The 23,953-nt window shown below is 38.0% G+C and overlaps 1 protein-coding gene across 2 annotated transcripts in view; it reads right to left on the reverse strand.

The window, feature by feature from the left end:
• Positions 1-23,953, reverse strand: part of RASA2 (RAS p21 protein activator 2) — a 46,530-nt gene that overhangs the window by 18,136 nt on the left and 4,441 nt on the right. The window contains exons 2-15 of one of the 2 annotated variants that reach the window (XM_083442668.1): positions 20,885-21,002; positions 18,635-18,738; positions 17,503-17,597; positions 14,720-14,796; positions 12,875-12,958; positions 12,066-12,138; positions 9,265-9,341; positions 8,048-8,146; positions 7,183-7,339; positions 6,490-6,638; positions 5,046-5,160; positions 4,027-4,101; positions 2,485-2,608; positions 80-186 (exon numbers count right to left, since the gene is read on the reverse strand). In XM_083442668.1, the coding sequence (XP_083298794.1) occupies positions 80-186; positions 2,485-2,608; positions 4,027-4,101; positions 5,046-5,160; positions 6,490-6,638; positions 7,183-7,339; positions 8,048-8,146; positions 9,265-9,341; positions 12,066-12,138; positions 12,875-12,958; positions 14,720-14,796; positions 17,503-17,597; positions 18,635-18,738; positions 20,885-21,002 (1,454 nt within the window). The remainder of the gene's footprint in view (positions 1-79; positions 187-2,484; positions 2,609-4,026; positions 4,102-5,045; positions 5,161-6,489; positions 6,639-7,182; positions 7,340-8,047; positions 8,147-9,264; positions 9,342-12,065; positions 12,139-12,874; positions 12,959-14,719; positions 14,797-17,502; positions 17,598-18,634; positions 18,739-20,884; positions 21,003-23,953) is intronic. The other variant, XM_083442669.1, reaches the window with a different exon arrangement.

Consider the following 23,953-nt stretch of genomic DNA (forward strand, 5'->3'; position numbering starts at 1 on the left):
AACGCTAGGCTTATTTCTATATTTATCTTCCTAACAAACCTTGCCTAGAGAGTTTGGACAGAACATTATTAAAACTTACGGGATGATGAGGTCGTAAATGGAAAGTATGAGGCGATACTACAGCTACAGCAAAGAAACGAAGAAATATAAAGCTGCTCACTGCAGAATATTGTACATGAGGGTCATCTGCAGAGAAAAACCATGAAATGTAAGATGTATTACAAGTTGGTAGGAAATGAAGACAATGAAAAACTTTAGCAGGATAATGTCGTTAGAAAAAGAAGTACTGTTCTTTGGCAGAATAAAGAACTAGCAAGTAGGATGAAATGAAAGTGTGGTTATGATGCAAGATGCTTTTGCCATTTGTTACAGGGCACAAATAAGAACTGTAACACATCTGGTTGTACCTAAACTATGATTTAGTCATGTACACAAACCTTGAGCTTGTGAGCTCCATCTCCCCTCCTCCAGCACTATTGCAGAGAGGAAACTGGAAGGGTTTGCTTCTGTTTTCAGTTAATCATGGCTTATTATTGTGTCTGAACTAAAAACTATACCAATTCTTCTCTATGGAAACAAGCCAGGATTTGAAGTTGGCTTGTTTACTTAAACCATAGTTAAGAATTTGGTTTGCTTCACAGCTGTGCTGGAGAAAAGGGAATGGGGAACTCATAAACGCAAGGCCCATTAATGTAAACCAATCAGCCCCAGCCAGTATGACCAATGGTAAGAGACATTTACAGTTAGGAGTTCAACTTATTCTGGAGGGAACAGGTTCCCCATCCCTTATGTAAACCATCGTTTATCATTATGTACAATTGAAGCAACTATTTATATTTTATATCAGATAAACTATACATTCTAATAGTTTTCAGAGAACACATATTTTACTCTATACCAAGAAGGCTATTTCCCCTTTTTTATGTTGGGGGAGATATTGTATAGTATATGTATGTTCAATATAGAATACAGTGGTGCCTCGCAAGATGAAAAGAATCCGTTCCGCGGGTCTTTTCGTCTTGCGGTTTTTTCGTCTTGCGAAGCAAGCCCATTGACGGAGTAGCGCTATTAGCGCTATTGGCGATTTAAGGGCTAAAAACGGCTTTTTAAGGGGTGGGGGATTAGCGGTTTTGCTGCTAAAATGCTTTTAGCAGCTTAGCGATTCAAAATAAGGGGTTTTGGAGCAAAAAAAAAATTCAACTTTTTTCCTCATTTTTCGTCTTGCGAAGCAAGCCCATAGGGAAATTCGTCCTACGAAGTGCCTCTGCAAACGGAAAACCCTTTCGTCTTGCGGGTTTTCCGTCTTGCGAGGCATTCGTCTTGCTATTCAAAGCTTCACACATTTTAACCAATAAGTAACACTAACAGATGCATGGCTGTATTTCAAAATGTTGTCTAATGCAACATTTTAAAACACGATCTGCGTTTGTATTTTTCTCTTATACTGTATGTCTCTTATCTTGTGCTCTTTTCATACTGATGCTTTGGTATAACAAGCATGCAGTTCTGCTGATGCCAAATAGTATAGATTAACAAATACATATAGTATAGATTAACAAATACAGTGGTGCCCCGCAAGACGAATGCCTCGCAAGACGGAAAACCCGCAAGACGAAAGGGTTTTCCGTTTTCAGAGGTGCTTCGCAGGACGAATTTCTCTATGGGCTTGCTTCGCAAGACGAAAATGTCTTGCGATTTTTGAGGGGTTTTTTCGCTCCCCAACCCCTTTTTCTAAAGCGCTAAGCTGCTAATAGCCTTTTAGCAGCTAATCCGCTAATCCCTTAAGCCTTTAATAGCCGTTAATAGCCCTTAAACTGCTAATAGCGCTAATAGCGCTAATCCGCTAATGGGCTTGCTTCGCAAGACGAAAAAACCGCAAGACGAAGAGACTCGCGGAACGGATTCTTTTCGTCTTGCGAGGCACCACTGTACATATACAGTGGTACCCCGCAAGACGAATGCCTCGCAAGACGGAAAACCCGCTAGACGAAAGGGTTTTCTGTTTTTCGATGCGCTTCGCAGGATGAATTTCCCTATGGGCTTGCTTCGCAAGACGAAAATATCTTGCAAGTCTTGAGATTTTTTTTCGCTCCCCACCCCCTTTTTCTAAGTCGCTAAACCGCTAATAGCCTTTTAGCAGCTAATCCGCTAATCCCTTAAGCCTTTAATAGCCACTAATAGCCGCTAAACCGCTAATAGCGCTAATCCGCTAATAGGGTTGCTTCGCAAGATGAAAAAACCGCTAGACGAAGAGACTCGCGGAACGAATTAATTTCGTCTTGCGAGGCACCACTGTACTCCGTACACAGCTTACAGAAAGCAGATCATGTTTACAATAAACATTTTTAAAGTCTATTGAAAATGTAAAGTTGCAAATTTTGTCATTTCAGTTTCCTTATGAATGCTACTGGACAACTCTTTGAGAACACTTCCATGGACTTCAAGAGGTCTTACATAAGTTTCTAATTAAAAAAATACACTTACTAGAAAATCTTTCAGCAGCCAAGCGCCTCAGAGAACAGAACACATCACACATTAATTTAGGGCAACTTATACTTGACTGTACAACTGTACTGAATACTTTGTCAACATAGAAGCGCAGATTTTCCTAGAAGGCAAACAAATTATTTCAGAAATCCATACTGTTTTATTCTATTGTCAAAGAAAAATCTAATACAAAATTTTACATACAAGTTCTCCATTCCAGCATAACAATGGCAATCTTTTGGGAATAGAGGCAAATGTAGATCATATACTTTAAAGGTCAATAAAACACACTGGCATATGTACAGGTTAATCACATCTTATGTGAGGGTTACGTTCTAGAGATATAGAGTGTAAAGCCAAAATAGAGTATAGTCAAAACAACCCTGTGGAAACTTGGAAATGCCCCCCATAAAAAGCACAGCACATGTTCTCCAAGGCCACTCTTACTCTCTCCCCTCCCATGCTCTCCCAAGGCAACTTGTACTCTACCTCTGCATGATCTCCAAGGTGGGATTGCCACCCCAAGGTGGGGTGGCAATGACAGGTGGGATTGCCTATGTCGTCGCCCCCCCCCCCCCCCGCCAGATGCTCACCCCTTTTATTTTTTTCGGCCAAGCGCATAAAGTTCAAATTATGCATGTAAAACACACATAAGTTGCGAGTTACCTGTATACATAGTTACACAATAGAAAAGTGCACTGACATCTTCTACTTTCACTGCTGCCAATGGTACAAGCTAGCCAAAAGACAATCCATATATCACTACCAATGCTTACTGTTAATAATTAGAAACAGCATTTTTATGGTACAAAGTGGCTTACAAATTCTATCTTTATTGCAGCTCACTAACACTTTTATTTGAACAAAGAGTAACCTGATACTTAATAGCACCGACTCTCAAGGCTACCATAATGGGTCCAGGTTTTGAACCCAACAATGTAAGGTGCATGTTCAGTATTATGAACTGAATTATGAACTAATTTACAGTAGTACTTATTTATACTGAGGTCTACATAATGGAAGTTACCATATACAGAGAACATTGGTAACTGGAAGTCAACACAAGTGGAAGAATTACACTCAGATTCTAAGCAATTTTGCTTGATGTTGAAGTTTAGCATGGCTAACATTTATCACTCCAAAAATTGATTATACACTAGGTCAGGGGTGGGGAACCTTTTGCAGCCCAAGGCTGCATTCTGGCAACCTTCTAGGTCCCATATGCCAGTGGTAGGAGACACTGGAGGCAAAAATGGACAAATCAATTAATGTAAATTTTACCTTTATACAGTAGGCTGGTTTACACACCTCTGTCCTTCATTAAGAAAAGCAAGAGGCATTATCAAAGTTCAATAACACATTTTAGCCAGGCAAAAACACTCAAAGAGAGCACTAAGCAGGGCCAATAGGGGTGTAGCTGAGAAGAGTCCAGAGGTTGAGACAGAGAGGCTTAGAGTGCTGCCTCAGGGCCAGGCCTGGGGTTCCCCACCTCTGCACTAGGTCCTTGAATATAAGCTGAACAAAATCACTTAAACACACCTGGTGTATTTCAACATTATCAGCTTCTTTCAGTTTCAAAGGATCAATTTCGCAAGGTTTGGGATTATCACATATCTGAAAACAAGAGTAAAATTTCAGTCAGTTATATCAGGACAGGGCATTATTCAGGTCTGTTCTTCTTTACTGAGCCAGAGGTAAGAAGAGGGGCAAAACCCATCAATGTTCCCCAGAAGCTGCCTGTAGGCATACTGCAAACTTTTGAAAAAAAAGATGGCCACTGCATGTTTATGTTTCTAGTGGCTGCACTCACACCTTAAAACCATGCATCCTCAAGGAGGAAGGTACCTTGATTTCCCTCCTTTTCTTTTCTTCCAATCTTCCTTAATATGCTGAAAAGGTGCACCCACAGTAGCAATCTAGTAAAGTTAATAAGTGCTTTATTACCCCCCTCCCCTCATGATCCTGGAGACTGGATTTCAGGCTAGCCCCGATGAAGAAGTTTTATGTATATAAATTGTTAAGAACAGACACCAGCTGTTTCCTTCCTGTAACTGACTTATATGAATAGGATCAGAACTACATAGGCACAGGTGCACGTACACATACATGGATGATACTGAAGAGATCACTTCCAGTACATTTAGGTATGAGTTGTCTTAGGCAACTTCATTCATTTAGCAGTAGTATTCTTACTGTTGAGAAACACGTCTGCATACTATATGCATTTAAGGGACACAGCATGCAGATTACAATCATATGGAAAGCCACCACACTTGTCTGGAAGCTGTAGAGATTTCCCATAATATGTGTAGTGGAACCCTTCTACACTTTACAAGAGTCACGATAACCCGTCATGCCATGCAGATGTTTTGTGGCAAGCAGGAACTATATTATGTGGTCCTTATTAATAAAGTGCAGTTTGGTTGTGGTGCTCACTGGCTGATATCTAAGAAACAACTCTGCACTGAGTCACTGGTTAATAAAGCTGGAAGCAGTGCCAAAAAAAATAATATTTAACCAACCAGCTTTGTAAACTTTAATGCATAATGTTACAGTACCTCATCAAGAATTGGTTTTAATGTAACTTTCAGGTAGTGCTTTCCCACTATTTTCATCATTTCATCTAGGCATCGAGTAGCTAAAGAATTCCCTCTGAAGATTGTATTTGCTTCCCTGCAAAGCAATATGAATAATTAAGAATTCAAGATGGAAGGAATATATAAATCATAACCTAAGTTTTCTGTGAAAAGTTTCTAGCAATCTAGCTCATATACAGATGGTATTCAGAAACCAGAGTTTAAAACACCTGCAATATCTGCGATATATTTAGCTAACTAAGATTAAATAGGTGTCTATGCCTACTGGAAGCTGAACTAGTTATAAACTTTAAGTCATCCTTATAGAGCTGTAAAGAAAAATCTGTCCTAAGCAGACACCTATCCTATTCACAACTGACAGAAATCAAGACTAGGAAAGATATCTTCAATGATTAAAGCTAACAACTTTTAAAATGTAGAAGATCCAAACCTATCATCCTAGGTACCTCTTTTTCAACCAGTTTGGTAGTATTGGTAGTGAACTGTCAATTAAACATCCCTAAACCTATCTTCAAAAACACATCTGAAAATGTCAATTCCTTTACACAAGTACATTCCTATTTGACAAAAGGACGAAGTGTCCTTTCTTCTGGTTTTATCTACAAGTAGAATGTTGTGCTGTATCATTAGATATTTATTCAGAGTCAAAGCAGAGCTAGCAATATAGCCAACTAATAATGAAGGTTCAGCAAGTTATCCACAGTAATGGGATCACACAGACACACACCTAAGTTTAGTCTGCCACCTGAGTTCCACTATAAGAGGTCCACAAACTATGGCTAATCTTAGTAACCAGCAAAATCTGTGTTCACCCTGAGACCAGGAGTGACATATTATTTTTGGGGCCATACTGATCTTCAGAGAAGTCTCCCAAGTGCTCCACACTGATAGGGCAGTGAGGGGGAACAGTGTCTGGCAGACACTCCCTGCCCTTCCTCAGGTTCAGGAGATCAATGGACCTTGCCAGAATTTTAGTTCAGTTTAGTTCTACTATAGTTCTTATTTAAGTTTACTTATTTATTTCATAAAATTTATACTGCTTGATTATAGAATATAGAAAACCTCAAAGTGGTTTACAAAATTTCTTGGGATATTGGGGACCGATGTATAGCAGAGGCAGGTTCATTTGTGGACCCCTGTCAAGCATGCATTTTGCATTACCATCAAGCAACTTGTTTGATACCTTTTGCTAAGGTAGTTTGAAGCAGCAAATTTTACAAGTTTTACACGTTTACTATTATTACAATTTATACCTGCCTTTCCCCCAAGGTCCCAGGGGCAGGTTACAACAATTAAAACACAATATTTAAAACAGTTTAAAACATCTTAAAATTACAGAAATATGCACTTGTCATGGACACCAATACTGGGAGGAGGAAGAAAAGAGGGAAAATGAAATACTTACTGGGTATCCGTCAATTCTAACTCTGCCACTGCAGTGATAAATTGTACTAGTTTATGATGATGTATCAACAACCTTACAAGAGGCAAAATGGCATCATATTTATCTCGACATACTTCAGCCAAAATGTAAGCAGAAGAAGCAGAAATAGGCTATAAAAAGGGGGAAATATAACTGAAATAAGTACCAGTTGTACCAAATGGAAAGACAACAGAACCACCAGAATTTGAATCAATTCCAAAATGTAGACGTATAATGTTCTAAATTCACCCTGGATTATGCATGCCTAGAACATTTTCTTTGAACTGCAATACTCAGCCAGCCACATCAAATAGCTTTTGAAATGCCACCTTTTCAAGACACAAGGAGTGGCTTTTAAAAAAAATAGTTAAATGCTCTCATGGTTGTACAGTGTACCTCTACAAGAGTATTTACCTATTTTTAAAAAGTAAGTGTTACCTATAACTACACATACTAAGATAAGTAAAAGAATTATAAGTACTTATAAGTAACAGTATTATTTTTCATATATCTAGATCTATATCTATCTATCTATAATTATTATTATGACTGCAGTGACAAATCTGGGTATCCTTTTACAGCCATGCAACGTAGAATTGTGACACCAGCCAAGAGGCAAATATGATATGGTATAACTTGCTCTTAAATGGTTAAACAGTCCCCAAAGCAGGTTACCTCAACTTCTGATGACTTTAGCAGCAAGTTTCTGAGGGAAGCATAGTACTGTGATGGAAGCACATAGTCTTCAGCATAACATATATTCAGTCTAAGTGATCCATGATCATCCGTTTTGGACGACTTATTTCCATTGTCTCTTGGCTGTAGAAGGTACCTTAAAAAAGAAAATCCAAGTGACAGAGATTCATTTTGCATTTTATTTATAGTTCACCAAGTAAAGTTAGGTTTAGAATAAAGAAGCAGCAATAACCTTGCCCTTTCCTTCTTTCCTTTTATTTTAGCTAACTTGAATTTGCTTATTAAGATAATTTTTTGACTTTCTAAATTAATACTGAAGTACACCAAGCATTTACTTGCATCAACTATTATTTTAAGCATTACCAGTTTTATGTGTGGAGTTTGTGCTTGATGTAAGCAAGTCAAGAAAAAAATGTATTAATATATTTGAAATATATATGCTTAACTGGCATTTATTTACTTGCATGTTTTTTAAACAGCCTGCCATCAAAAGTGTGTGCAGAAAAAGGAAATACCTAACAAAAAACAATATTCAGATTATCACAATACTAGCAATGGATAAGGAAAAAAAGATAAGGGATAAAGGAGGTGGTCTCTCAGGGAAACTGATCCCAAGCTGTACAGGGGCTTCTATACCAATAGTTAAATTTAAATTTGGCCTAGAAGAATGCTGTGAGGCAGTGCAATGCCTAGAAGAATAATGTCAAGTACGATTCTGCAGGAAACAACTGTAGCACAACTGTTTGTTTCCGGTTACAAACACTTTCATACAGTCATACAGATAACAAAACCTATCCTTTTGTTTTAACTATGTTACAAGCTGCCTTTTGCCTAGTTGTCTTACCATGCTTGGAAGGAATCACTTCCTAACACCTTGACAGGAATTTTGATTTCTCCTAGGAAAAGGTCTTGTACCAAGTTACCATTGTTCCATAAATCAATCCTGAAAGTTAAATAATAGTTAACCATTTTTTGTCATAATCATTTTTCATATAACTGCAAGAGTCATTATCATCACATAGAGAACCACGCCAATTCAGCATGCACACAAACAAGTTTATAACCTCACACGCAATAGTTTAAGTTAGACAAAAAGTGTCCTATTTCTATAAAAGGCAACCATGTCAGCATATTGGTTAAAAGTGTGGCTTTATCAACAAGATAAAAGCAATATTGGATGAACTGAGGCACTAAAAAAAAGAAAAGAGTGACATTACCATTTTCTTCTCAAGCATTTGCAGTTCTATTTGCATTTATTAATATTCCTATTTTTTGCTCTTTCTGACTAAACTGTAACACTTCAATGACACATGCACTGGTTTTTATTTTTTAGTCCAAGCTCTTACAACCTTAAAAGCTGTAAGACTCCCAAAGGCATGCACTCTATGTGGGTTGTTGAGTCTTACCTCACTGACATTTCTGTTAAGACAGCACATATATTAAGAAGAAAAGAAATAAAATCCATTGTGTTGTGGCATGATTGATGTTCCCTTGCCTCCCTAAATGAGTTGCCTATTGTGATTTTCACTCAGATGTTCCAAATTACCCTCCCTACATAGTTCAAGCAAGTTAAGGAATAAACTATTCCTATCCTCAGCTTTTCAGATGATAATTCTTTCTCCTTGGGTTTCAAGTGGAGTCAAGATGAAGAAAGGGACTCGGGTGTTTCCACTCCCTTCTTGCTCCCCTCCCAACCAGGGGAAAGCACTGAGCTAAGAGATAACTTTTTCCCATAGCAAAGAGAGCAGGGGAGCCCAATGCCAGCTACAGCATATAAAGAAATAAGACTTGTTTTAGTTAAGTAATACTGAATATACCACAATTGCTATATAAAACAGGTAGTCAGATGTTCTGCTAAATTAACTGTTCAAGTTATGAAAGTAATTATCATGAGCTCTCTAAGGCTGCTTTAGACTTACACCCACCCTGCCTCCAGCCAAAGTTGGGTTTATCTGGACAGCTTTCTGTAGTCCTTGAGTACTGTTTTTATCTGCATCATAAAAATGATTGACAGTTTTGTATAAAAATGAATAATCGGTTTTAATATACTAAGGAATATACCTGACTTCCAGCTTCTCAATATCTTCTTCTTCCACCTGAAACTGTGATTTTTTGGTGTAACTACTGGACCTTGTTACCTGCAAGTAAAACTCATGTATGTAAGTTATTTCTCCTTTTGCATTTTGAAGTCTACCAATACCACACATTTACTACAAAAAGAATCAAAGTTATTCTAATATATCCCAAAACTGAGTGAGGAAACTCTTAATATATTTAGAGGGTTATAATTGTAATTGCCCTTATCTACAATTTGGATCTGGCGAAATAAGGCACCAAGGATTAAACTAAAGGTCGAGAAGGTAGTAAAGGATCACATCCTTCCATCAGCTACCATATAAATTACCACCAGCAATACTGTTTTGAAGGCTGCCCAGTCTTGATGCCTAAGGGTGCTTACTTTGCACTCAAAGGTCAGAGAACTCTTTCTTCCCTTGCCCAGAATTCTAAATGGCAGAATAACTGCACAGACATCAAACTGAAGAAGCATGAAAGCAGAAAAGCTAAGGGTTACATTGTATGTTGTCAGTTACCATTTTTCAACAGGATGAGAATACCTAGTTCTCAAACTGATCCACTAGAAATGCTAAGGCTGGAGAGTTCCTGAATCTTCAAGTGATTCAGGTCCCCAGAATCTGGAATGCATGCCACTTTCACCTTCCTCTGTCACCGGGTCAGAGAAATAAATCAAAATTTCCTTTGTAGGTCTACATAATTTATGGGTTGCATCCAACTAAGTAGACCCGCTAAAATTAATGGACCTAAGTTAGTCATATTCATTCATCTCAATGAGTCCAGGGCTAACACTGGATACAACCTTATGTTTGTGCTGACATGCTGAGGATTTAAAATATGGGTGGGAATGACCACTGCCTCCTCCACCCACCAAAACCCAGCTCTAGCAATATGTGGTGCATACAACAGTAGATAACTTGCAGGCATTAGCTCTGAAGAAAGGGGGGGGGGGCTTGTTGTGGAGCTAGTGCCTCCACTCAACAGAAGCTTTGAAGGTGGAAGAAAGCTAACCCCTTCCTTTTCCTCCCAAACAACCCATGTCTGTTTGTCACAAACTGATCTTCTAACCGAACTGTTTTGGCTTTTGGGCCCAAATTGCTGGTTAGCTGCTGGGATTTGAGAACTGTTGGGAAGGAAAAGGGGAGAAAACTCTGTTCCATGCTAATCTTCTCTGTATCATTCTAATTTTAGTATATGTGCTGCCGAAGAGAGCATGGAGAAAACTCTGTTCCATCTTCCTTTTCTCCTCCTCTCCCCCACCAATTTCCAGGGCTCCTCCCATATGAATAAATGTTAAGTGTGGTAGATGAAAATTACAGACATGCATACCACAGCTGACCATGTGAGCAAGAGGAATGTTATAAGCCATTCCTGGATATTTTACAAGCTTCATATTATTTCATAAACACAATAGTGTCAATATTGTAGTTATCAGTCAAGTATAATTCACAACCACAGCAACAATGATTTTCTGCTTTCTATTCTGCAGAAGGATTAAGCTAATGACCTTAAAGGCAGAAGACTTTGTGGATATTTGTGGATATTTTCAGAACTGAATATCAAAATTGAATTTTAACACCATAAACTAGATTTAATCTATAGCTCCACATTTACATAACTAACCTATTTTTTTAAAAAACAAATCAATTGTTTTGAATATGTAGCTTTGCAACACTTGCTGCTAAATCAGATTTGGCAGGTGATTAGATTTTTTTTAACCTTGTAAAATGTGCTTCACTAAGTTACAACCATTAACAGAAGCATTCAGAGGAAAGCCAAACCACAGAGTTAGGCTGTGAAGAAACCTTCCATTCAAGCCACTGATATGTAAAGCAAAGACTGCATTTCTAGCCACATACAGCAGAAATCATAATGGAGAACATCTATGAACAAATACTGTGCCCAAGATTTCTGAAGCAAAAAACTGATCAGCGATTGGGAAGAAATGAAGCTTTATTACAAAAAGATGAATAAAGCAGCTCATATTTTGAGCTGCATGAGCTTATAGCAGGAAAATTCAAACCATCCTTTGAGCTACACATATTTGAAATAGCCTCAAAAATGGCTATTTAAGATTTGTGCACAACTTACAGTCCACATATTTGTCTCCAAACTCCTGAAGCTTACTGTTCATTCCCACTGTTCTTGACTTCCTAGCAATTTTCTTCTGGTCTACATTGAATGCTCTTACTAAACTCAGACAAATCCAAAGATCTCTGCCTGTGTCCCCCATAGCCTGCTACCTTTTATACAACTAACTTTTCTTCCTTGAAATCCTCCACTACAGATTTTCTCTGATTGATCTTCATTATCTGTCAAATCACATGTTCAATATTTCCACTGGGAAATGCCTCCTCCGTTCCTCCTTTCTTTTGGGTGGGGTGGGTAAGGCTTCAGCATGCTGCTCTTGGTGCCCAGCAGTTCCTCCTTCTTAAAAGACCTCAAACCTCATGGTTTTCAATACCACCTATATGCTGTTGACATCCAGCTTTACTTCTATGTCTCCTACCCTGTCTAATCCATCTTTGCCAACTTATTCAATATATGTATTTGGAGATTTTCTATCACTTTCTCAAACTCAATATGTCTAAGACTAGACTATATATCTTTTCTTCCAAGCTGATTTATATTTTCATTCTCTATTATTTTATTTTGTTTAAAATCTGACCCTTTGACTAAAACTCTGCCTATCTCTCTGGTGACCTCACATATTAAGTCAGCTAACAAAGGAGAAGATAGCATAAATGCACAAACAATACACCAAAAGCTTATTTTGATAGATTACTTACCTCAAAATAAAATGTTTCATTAAATTGTGGATTGCTTGTTTTCTTCTTTACTTTTGTCTTCTTTTGGTCATTCCTATTCCAATATGGTACAGTTTTACCATACAGAACTTAAAAACATACAATTATAAAAACACTGTATTGATATGAATGAACCATGCAGTTAAACTATGTTTATGAAAGGCCTATCTTCAAGCAGAAAAGGCATTCTTTGTAAACTGGATGCATTACTGATAACTTGAATTTGTGTAGCCCTACTGAAGTCAATATGAATGTTATACATAGGTGTACATACATGTGGGAGGAGTATATATTCCAAATAAATAAGAAACATATGTAACTAGTATCAGATAATATGCCTGCCATTTCTGAAAGATCTGGTCACGGAGTGGTGGCCATTTCTGGTGAAGAGGGTGGATCTGGCCTGAGAAATTTGTACTGCAGATCTACCTTACAGTTGCTTCTCTGTCGGTAGACCAGCTGTCTATCTACAGGTGGACCTGGCACCCAGACAATGTCTTTCCACACATTGCTGATATCCTCAGTTATTTTCCCAGAACAGACTTGGGGGAGGGGACACCCTGGGAGAGAAGTCCTATTGCACAAATGGAAGTCCTTTGGCAAACATAACTACTTTGTCAAAAGTTGTCAAGAAATTGATTAAATTTTCCACAATTGTGTTAATAACATTAGGCTTCTCAACATTAATCAACTGAAAATTGGTGCAATAATTCATTTCCTTTTCAACATCACTAAATTTGTGTAGGTCTAATTTTATTTAAGACAGTGTGAATGTATGTTAAAAGTATTACCTTGAAGGACCCACAACAGACACTGTAGCATAAGGATCACAATTTTGTCCATTAATAAGAGGAAGTCCATGACATTCCTTCAAGCTAGAATTTTAAAAATGCAAATTAATTCAGTTGCAGTTTCAAGTCTAATGGATAAAGACACACTGACCATGTATGACCACTACTGCCTGGTCATGAATTTCTCTTTTAATAAGGTGCTCAAGAAGACACTTGTTGGTTCAGCTTCAGGCACTCTTGGGAGATACTGATTATCTAGACTCTGGGTTAAGGCCTAGTTTTGGGACTGAATTGGCCTTGATCACTCTTGTGGCTACCTTCATTAAGACAAGGAAAAAGGGAGTGGGATCCTATTATTTCTTGTGCAGAATTCAACTGCATGTTTAAAGTTTAGTCAATTTAGTCTACATTGGAGGTCTAGGTACTCTCCAGGAAACCATCTATTTGTCTAAGATCAGTCGTTTCCTCACCACTTTTATACTAAGTTAACCATGCTAATTAATTCTTGGATTCTACAAGAGGTGTTGCCTCCTTTCAGAATGTCTGAAATCTTGCGAAACCAGCTGTGACTGCTCAGCACTTCACAAAGCTTCATTACATTGTCTCTTTGAATGGTCATCTCCTAATGTTTGTGGAAGCCTTTCCTCTGGCAAGCTAGCCAACAGCATTTTGGCTCACATCCAAAGCATGTTTGGTCCCTTCCTCTTCCAGTTAAACTGGTTTTGTCTATTAAAAGGCAGACTGTGGAGATGGTATACTAGAGAAAAAGAGAACTTTTGGGGGTTAGAATGTGCCTTGTCTTTTATTCTCCTAAGTAGATTCACTACTGTTCTACATTAGCAGCCTAGTGTTTCTGACTGCTCCTAGAACAAGACTAGTGAAAGTCAGAAATTGGCTCAGAAACCTGGTAATTAACAACTGCCAGAACAAAGCTTGGAATATAGCACATGAGTAAAATTGATTAGTTATAACTATCATGGGGAAAACAGTGTTTCAAAGAAAAAGTTATTTATTAGCCACTGTAATTCAGGGGGTGTTGTTGAAAGGTAATTATCATATTTTTTTATTTGAGAAAGTTAGTGGTGGAACAGTTGTATTTCCTTTTCCCTTCATTACCATGTCAGCTTTCAATTGTACTATTAAAGATATATCTATATCCGTCACTGTATGAAATGGCCCTTAAAAGTCCCACAACATACAAGCCAACATCCTTGCAGACCTGCTGTAAACCTTGGAACATCTTCCACTGATGTAAGCAGTAGAGGGAGAAGTCAGACAACATTGGTATCTGCATCTTGAATGCATCTTTGTGCAAGTTATTGTCCCTTTCACAGGCAGAGGTGCAGCAGTGCATGTGCAGTGAGTAAAGACAGTGGCAGAAAAGATGGACCATCTTGTTTGTGCCTCAGCTGTGAAGTCCATTCACATCTTATGGGACACATTGCCAACTTCCTTTCCCATTACTCCTTTGTATAACTTGAGACACACTAATCATGACACCAATGCTAACCAAAAGTGTATAAAAAACACCAGATTACATTGCTGCAAGCATTCAGCAACACTACAGAACCAAAAAGGTCTACAAGAGTCTCTTCCACATGTCCAGTACTTGGTGGTGGTTTTACCTTCAGCAGGAAGGCAGGCAGTTCATTTTATGCTGAAGTGGAATCTTTGAAAACACATTTGTTCAACTTGAATTGGCTAAGTTTGCTGTACTTAAACCTTTAAGCTTCTATTTTTTAATTGTGTTTTCATGTGTTTTATAATACTGAAAGCTGACTTGAATTACCCTGTTAATGTTCATTAGCAAGCAAAACAAGAATAAGAATTGATAAATGTTCTTACTGTACGACTAGCTGCTGGCAGACTGATCCATTATCTGTAATCAACTCATTCAGTTTTAATTCGAGGTGAACTTTTCCCTGTCAATTAAAAAAAAAAGGAGTTTCAGTTGCAAGAACCTGTGTGCTGAATTTATAAAATAAGCTAGAACCTGCTTAATAAGAGCAAGACAAGAGCTGTGAGGCTCTTTAGCATCGCTAGCATGAAATATGTGATTGACTGAATAAGCTGTATGTGAGTAGGTGTCAGACAAGTATTAGGCACTGTATTTTATATTTTTTAATGCAGAAAATTGTTATCAACTTAGAATACTATTTTGGTATTACTTGTAAATAATTTTTCCTACTCAGTTTTTCCATTATAATTACATTATAAAGAGTTATGATTCCTTGTATATGACAGCACTTGTTTTTTAAAAAAATGAAAATATCACTATTTTAAAATGAAGAGCTCTTATAAAATCTTCAAGGAGGACCTGATCATCTACATCAGGTGAGGGGAACCTTTCACCCTCCAGATGTTGCTGAACTACAGCACCCATCAGCCCCTGCAAGCATGGTCAATGACCACTGAAAATGGGAGTTGCAGTTCAGTAACATCTGAAGGGCCAAAGTTCCCCACACCTGTTCTACATTTTGTAGAGATCCAAATCTTAATCACTTCAGAATAGCTTCAGGTAAAGAAGACTAGGCTATGAGGCAGTATTCATAATATCACCTTTAAAAATGGCAGTGTGTGTGTGTGTGTGTGTGTGTGCGCGCGCACACACACACACACACACACTCCACCTTGAAAATGAACTGCTAGTAGTACTTTGTGCCTATATGAACACACCCTAAACAAGGTAGGCTTGTTATTTTGGAAGCAATAAAAAAGTCACTGACAGAACACTTCCGGACTCAGACACTGAGCACCTCTATAATTAACTGCTATTAGTGTACTAAAGATTCTTTCTAAAGTGCTTAGGTATTCAACCTGTGAAGGCTATCAAGTGACAGTTGTCTGAAGCAGTTCCCCTGAAAGCAAAACAGAATGAATGACAAGCATAATACATAGGGGAATCTTCCTGGCAATAAAATGACACACAATCCAGTCAAAATTAAGCACATGCTTAACTTTTTCAAGTCAACATGCCTTGTAAAGGCCTAGCTTGGTGGGTCACACTTTATCTACCAAACTGGGTTGATACTCAAGCTTAAAAAATATATAGCTGCTTCACTGCCCATGTTTACACAGTTGTACTGACACAGGAGTAATACGCCAGACAACATGTATTCCGTGGGGCCACTGCATAATTAAATGATTTGATGCAAGCAAATTTCTACTCTTTTTAAAAAGAAAAGTTCAGGGGAAAGAATATACATGTATGGTGAAGGTCCAGAAAAAAACAAAACAATGAATACATTTTCTGGATTAGTGTCAGTACTATCCCAGATTCATATTGTATACAGTTACTATACCATTTTTCCAAACAAACCTCCATGACTCCTCTATCAATCTAATTATCACCAAAATATTGCTTTAGATGTTGCAATGCACATATATACTGAGGCAAACCCCAGCATGTCTCAGGAATGGTGAGCAATGTCTATTATTAGAGGTTAATCTAGCAGGGACATTTCCTCCAGCATGACACCCATGTCACAATGCCATGTAGTTTGCTTTGCCTGTAGCCAAGCCCAAAATATTTACTTGGAAATTCCAACATTCAGCTGCACATTTGCCATTGTTATCATACACATTACTGCATGATTCACATATACCTAAACTATTTTCAGGACAACTAAAACTGCTGTTTAATCAAGAAGCAGCTGTCTTATTTCGTAAGAGCTGTATACGCTATTTCTAAAACAATTAAGTTGGAATTAGAGCACCTCCAATATACCACAGATAAAGAGAAAGAAATATACACAGATACATTACCATGCACAGGAAAACAATCAACACTTGCAAAAGAGAATTATAAACTGTTTCATCATTGATAAGTTAGAATTTTCTTTTTCAACTATACTATGAAAAGGGATTGAAATCTGTGCCCACCCCCAAGATGTGAAGGTCAATGAAAAGAAAAAAAATAAGAAACAGTGGTCCCCCCCCCCCAATCATTTTCCCCCCTGAGCCTTCGCATCGTCACCCCTCCCGCTGACTGTAAAGTATGGTAGCCTTCGCTGGGTAGAGTACAGAAAAATAGAAATGATTTGCAGCAAGACAAAATGTAACTGAGGGATCCACACAGGACATAGCCGAGCCCTATTACCCCCACTCAACTTTGGTGCCTACAGTTAGTGAATCACACCATTCCAGGGAATAGGAGGCACACACAGGCTTCCTATATAACTTCCGTCTCCACTCTGTAATCACAGACGAGATTCAGAATGTCTTACAATATGGAGCATTTTTAAACTATACATACATTTGCTGTAGTTTGAAAAATGTTATAGGCTATTTTTGTAAAATATATTTAATTCACATTCAGAACTTTTGAAGTGCCCTAAGAGAAGGAAAATGAAATCTAAATTGAAATATTTGAAACTGGCACACAAGAAATTAAAGATATACATGTCCAGTTTTCAATTGTCCCATACTAGTTTTTAAGACTGATTTTTGTGGACACATTGCAGACAGGCCCTTTTTCTGATGGACTAGGAACAATGCAGCACAAAAACTGCATTCATTTCATGCAGCATGGGGAATCTTAAGTAAAATTACAAATAAACATGGGGGTGGGGAAGAAAGACTTTCATTGACACAACACAACATTAACTTTTACAACTATTCAATTTTACCTGAACCTCTGAATTGGAATCAACAGGCTGAAGCATAAACCATGTTTCCTTGCCAGAGTATTTGCTCAAATCTTCTTTTTTGATAGCTACTTTGCCTAAAAGAAAGAAAATAAAATTACCTATTTGACAGTACATGTTATTCAGTGTTGGGTAGAAATGCTATTTTTAATTTTAGCTCTAGAGATAGCTCTAGAGAAGATTTTAAAATAATCATCATACAGTGTGTCCTAAGCAAAGCAGTCCAGTAGCAGCAGGTGTTGGGGATGGGAGTACTTATTGGCACTGTTTGAAACTAAATGAAAAACATTTCAAAATAAAACGCCTCTCTATGGGGCCTGTAGGTCAACTGGGAACACATGTTGTGGCAAGATTGATGGCTACTGGCTGGGCGTTTGTCTGCTCAATCATTTAGAGAGAAAACTACCAGAGACACTATGTAATACAGTGGAACAGTTTTCGAACATCTCGGCTTCCATTTTCAAACATGCCTCAGAAGTCGAATGGTCTTCTGTAATGGATTACATTCGACAACCAAGGTTCCACTGTAAAGTGTTGAATTACAATTAATGGTGGCATAAGGCAAGTGTAAGAACTTCCACTTGTGCAAAGCTCGACCCCTGATTTTCACTAATTCTCTTATCCAATGTACAACTTCTCCCAAGGGTTCGATGGATCCTCCAGAATAAAAGATATGATGCAGCAGATTGCATTAGGTAGGAGGATCAGTGAAAACTGGATGCCCTACTTTATGTGAACATGTTTGCCTAATGCCATCGTTGGATACAATCCATAAAAATAAACACATACATTTGAAAATAATAAGATACCTGTCTACAGTTTTACCTTTAATAAAACAAACCCACCACTGAAGATTAAGAGGCATATCAAACTCTAAGTTGACCCACTGAAATGACTTGACATGACAAACCAATTTCAGTGGGTCTACAGAGATTATGACTTAGGTGGCTACCATCCTAACTTCAATTTATAGCTTAGTCAGCAGAATATGAGATACTTAATCTCAGTATCGTGGGTTTAAGCCCCATGTTGGGCAAAAGATTTCTACACTGCAGGGGCCTAGATGACCCTTGTGGTCCCTTTCAACCCAACAATTCTATGATTCTATACTTACCTATACGCAGATCCCTCTGTAAAACACTTTTCTCATAAATATAAAATGATAAACACTGGAATGTCCTTGGTATTTCAAAGTAGAACTCTTCTCCAAAAAATGGGCTGGGGAAAGAAATCAAACAGGTTCTTAGCAAAGTAACTGAATATTTTACAATGTTTCACCACCATTGTAACTTGCTGTAGAATCCTGTTTTATGTAACTTTTATAACTGGATTCTCCTCATGAATGTAAGCCTCTTGTAAGGAATTACCGTATTGGCCTGAATATAAACCGCACCTGAATATAAGCCGCACCTTTAAAACTTGGGGGGGGGGGGGGGAGAGAGAAAAAGAAAAAAATCCTGAATATAAGCCGCTCCATTCCTCACTGCTCCTGGCTGCATACTTGGCGGGGGGAGCCATGATGCACTCCTGGCAACCTTTCTGCTTCCTCTCTCTTTCGCTTCCCGGCCTTGGGGGAAAGGATGGGGGACTATGTGCAGGACGGGCACCGCTCTGCTGCACTCCTAGTACTGATTGCCCCACACTCCTGGCTGCATACTGTAAGGTCACGAATATAAGCCGCACTTTAACTTTTCACGGTCGGAAAAGTGAGGCTTATATTCAGGCCAATACGGTAGTTATTTCTCCCAAAATGCTAAACAGTACAAAACATTTTCAAGAGTCATGTTTATATAACCACACAAACAACTCACACAATAAAATACAATTAGATATTAAAATATATGACAAGTTTACACAAGGGAAGGGGGTTATTGGTTTGCTTTTGTTTTTATTACAGATTTTGTGTGGTTTTTTATCTTGTATTTTTATGTTGTGAACCGCCTTGAGATCTACGAATTAAGGGCGGCATACAAACTTAATACATGCTACTAATAAATAAATAATAAATAATAATAATAATAATAATAATAATAGGTTGGCTCACCTAAACACGTATGTTTTCAGGAGCTGATAAAAAAAAACCTGGAAACACTGGGCAGAAGTGGCCAAAATAATATGGTAATAGTGCTTGCATGAGAGTCTACAGCACTGATTTATTTTGGTTTGTTGTCAAGTCTCTCTGAGCAATCAGAATGCAATGGAAGCGGAAGATAAAAATTTTCAAGTAAATAAATGATTGGATAAATAAATGGTGAAATGTCTTTAGGAAGTCAATAGGTACTAGCATTTTATGTAAACCGAAGAAATCAAAAGGCTTTGTTTACTATTTTTTATATTCACACCAGCCACATAATCTGATGGAATTTTCTTGTTTACCTTATTCAGTTTGTGGATCATTTTTTTAAAAAAGTGTTTCCTTACAAGTTTACGGCCAATGCATTCAAAATGTAAGGGTAAGTTCTGCTTTAACTTTGGCTTCAGGGCCCAGAGTGTACAATAATGCTGAAACTAAACAGAAGTTGTCCTGGCCAGTCCCTTGGAGAACCACCACAAGCCTCATATAAGAACAGGGTCTAAGTTTAATAAAACTCTGATTCTAGGTTTTTGAATAAAGGACCATTTATGTGAGTGCAATTCTCCTTCCGCAGAGCAAAAATTTAAATTTCAAGAAGTTATCATGTAAACACCACAGGTTGTCACAATTAGCCCTGACTATTGTTATTCATATTTTTTCCCATACTGCTAAAGAACTTAAAAGTTTTGCAAGTTTAGTCTAGTTTGGAGCAGTGTTCCAAGTCCTTGTTCAGATGAGAAACTAAACAAAGTAACATTATGAAAACAGGCCTTAGAAGAAAGCTTTGGACTGGCGTGTTCCCCCACTCTCCAGTATGATCACAGAGGAGTTCATTGAAATAGACCAATTTCCAACTATACATTATTCGGCTGTTTCAGCTAGCAGTAATTAAGATTAGCCATAGTTTGTGTGGAACACTGCTAGCCACAGTTAATCCAAAACAGAAAAAGAAACTTCATCTCCTTGGAGCCATGGCAGAAGAGAGAGCTTGTGAGCTTGAGGGGCACCAGGTCTCATTCTTCTAACACTAAGGCATGGTTCAGCATTACATCTGAACACACTCTTCCAATGCATTATTAATGTTTAATTTATTAAGCTGTTTCTGTAACCCAAACATAAAAAAATCAGAAACTAAGCCAAAATGGACACGCAATGAGGCAGGGGGGAGGAGAGAATAAAATTACAGACCAGCTGATTTTTTTTACATATTAAGGGACTGGTTAATATTCCATTTTAATCAAAGATATATTCTCATCCTAGCTAAGCTTGCCATTGTGATAAAGCTCTTACCTTAAACATTTCTCTACTACCTGAGTGCGAAAAACCTCTTCTTGATCCAAATTGATTGTACAAAAGCAGTCTCTCATCTTGTTTTGTCCAGAGTATGGCACTAAGTTTTTGGCTTGACCTAGTGACAAGATTAAATTAGTTTTGAACAAACATGGAGAAAAAAATTACAAGGTTGTCTATAGCCAAAGTATGGAGTTGTAATTCAGAATGGAAAGCAACAAAATATTACACACTCTGTAATGCATCCTTGTCTGAATTAAGTGAACAAAAGAAGCACAAAAGAAGAAAAGGAAGTTTGGGTGTTAAAAAAGGAAACTGAATACAATATTTCATCATAGCCAGGACTTTGGCTTTGTCCTTTAAAAGGCAGAAGCCACTTCCTCTAGAATAGCATCACCTGATAAGAACAGGATCACTACTGGCTTAAAAGTGAAGGCTTTATTAACATCACTTCCTGCAACACTTGCACTTTCCTTCGAATTCCATCTGGGTAACCGGTTAAGCCTGACATGGCTGGTTAATGATTGCAACTGAAAGCAATATGGCCACAAGTCATAACACAAACAGAGTCTAGTATTTTTTCAACAAACAAATTTTGTATTTAGTCGTCCATTATAAAGTTATTATGTTTACCCTGGAAAAAAATTGTTTGAACTATATCTAGTGAACAACCAGACTTTTGAGTTACTATCACATTGAAAAGTCATAGTACTTGCTACCAAAATATTAACACAATGTAACTTAGAATAAAGTTAGTCTACTTAGTTTAAGACAGTTTGCCCGGAGAATGTTCTAATTTCCTTATAAAATAAAACAAAGTATCATTTTGAAAGAAGTCAGGGATATTAATTTTCCTTAAAGATAAATTACATTTTAAAGCAGGAATGGGGAAAATGAGGCCCACCAAATTTGATTCACTGGCCATAATAGGAGCCAACTCCTAGGGGCCTGAGGTCCCATCAACCCCCCAATAAAATATTTGAGGGGGCCACCCTCCAAGTTGATGGGCATCAAATGGTATGTCTTATTATTGATTATGTGGGGCACCTCCCCCCAATTAATTTATTTAAGTTGAGACCTCTGCTGGCCATACTCCTCACCCCAGTTTAGAGCCTTATTTCTACAGCAGCATTTTGCAAAATAAAATACATTTAGGTAAGTACACTTATGAAATCTCAACACCAATGTGTTAGTACTTTATGGCACTGACCTTTGTCTGCAAATTTCCTACCAGTTCCAAGCAATCAGCTTTTCCAAGTGACTACTCCTTCATTGTTAAAGCCCTAGAACTAACATAGAATTGGCCTAAACACAAAGGTTTGCTGATTTCCATTTACTAAGTGATTTCAAGGATTAGTATGGCACAGTAAACCATTTTATATTACTGGTTTTTCAAACTGGAAAAGCCTAGTTTATTCAGCATTTTCAATGAAATAATCAGTAATGGTGGACAAACTTCCTTTGCAAAGTGCAGCTGCAACAGAGTACTGAGTGTATTTGAGATCATACTCTCAATTCAAGTTGGGCAACAGGGAAACCTAACAGATTTGATGACTGTCTTACATAAACTGGGTGCAACCTCTAGAGAAGGAATGGGAAACACCTGACTCTCCAGATACTGTGAACTGAGCTTCCATCATCCCTAAATATTGGCTAAGCTGGCTGGGGCTGAATAGAGTCCAGGAACATCTGAAGGACCACAGGTTTTATTCCTTTTTTATTTACTTAAACTTGTACTGTATAACGCCCTTTATCTGAAGATCACAGGGCATTCACAACATAAGAGTACAAAATGAAAACACAAAACACAAAAATCAATAACCTCCCTCCCACAAACACATTTAAAAGGCCATAGAATGATGATCAGCCAAAGTTTTTGTCCGGCACCGCCTCAAGGTAAGTAATAAAGGTGCCAGGCAAATCTCCCTGAGAAAAGCATTCCACAAGCAGGAAGCCATCGCAGAAAAGGCTTCTCGTGTTGCCACCCTCTGTTCCTCTCATGGAGGAGGCACTCAAGTAAAGCCCTCAGATGATGACTGCAGTGTCCAGATTGGTTCAGATGGGGAGAGGTAGTCCCCATTCCTACTATAAAACAAGCCCTGAATTCCTCTGCAACGCACTGGAATCCCTTGGAAAACAAGCTAACATAGAGAGAGCTCCCTGAAGGAACGAGGATGAAAACCACCATTTTACATAAAATTATTAATTGTAACTGTTCAAAGCTATCTCTAGCCCTCAAGACACTATATAGCACATACTATCAATACACGTAAGGGAGAGGAGGCAGACAGAGTCCAAGATTTAAAATGCAATATGCTATGGATACAAAGTGTGAAAATCAGCATGGCCTAGAGATCACATAACCTACATGTGTGCAAGCCTCCCTTGATATGCAATATATTCCACTTGTACACTGATGCAGCTGGGCATGCTTCCTCTGCTGTTCCAAATTGCGGTCAGCCAAGTGTGCTAGTTACTCTTGCCTGTACTACACACAGCAATTTGGCAGTTGGAAGAAGACATTTTGGCAGTTGGAGGAAACTGCTTCATTAGCACAAGAAAGCCTTTTTGCACCTCCACACTAGTTGCTAGTCTAAGATCAGCATAAACGCTCAAAAGTGTTGTGTTCTGGGGTGAGGGGGTGAGAAAAGAAGCACACATGCAGGTATGTACCTGCATTTCCTAGTTATGAAGTATATCATGTGGATCAGGCCCTTCTTTTCTTTGTTAAATTTTTGAAACACATCACTATCACTTTTAATTGCTGTAGATACTACCGGTACTTTCCATGGTCAAACAAATTCCCATGGGGAACACTGCTAGTTTTCTCTTAAAAGAAGATGGGTATGTATGTGAAGTGGGCATTTTAGCATATATGTGTTATATAAATTAACAAATAATGATGGTAATAATAGGCTTAATCATTTAAGTCAAAGCTAATTTGTCATAGCAAACAGCTGTTAAAGTACATAATGTATTGGCAGATAAAATTAGCTACACATTTTCAGCCAGGGGCTTCCTATCTTAGCTTAGCCACACAGCCCCATCCTATGGATATACCACTGCATT

This window comes from Podarcis tiliguerta (assembly GCF_965153285.1).
Source record: "Podarcis tiliguerta genome assembly, chromosome: 5".
NCBI classification, from domain to species: domain Eukaryota; kingdom Metazoa; phylum Chordata; class Lepidosauria; order Squamata; family Lacertidae; genus Podarcis; species Podarcis tiliguerta.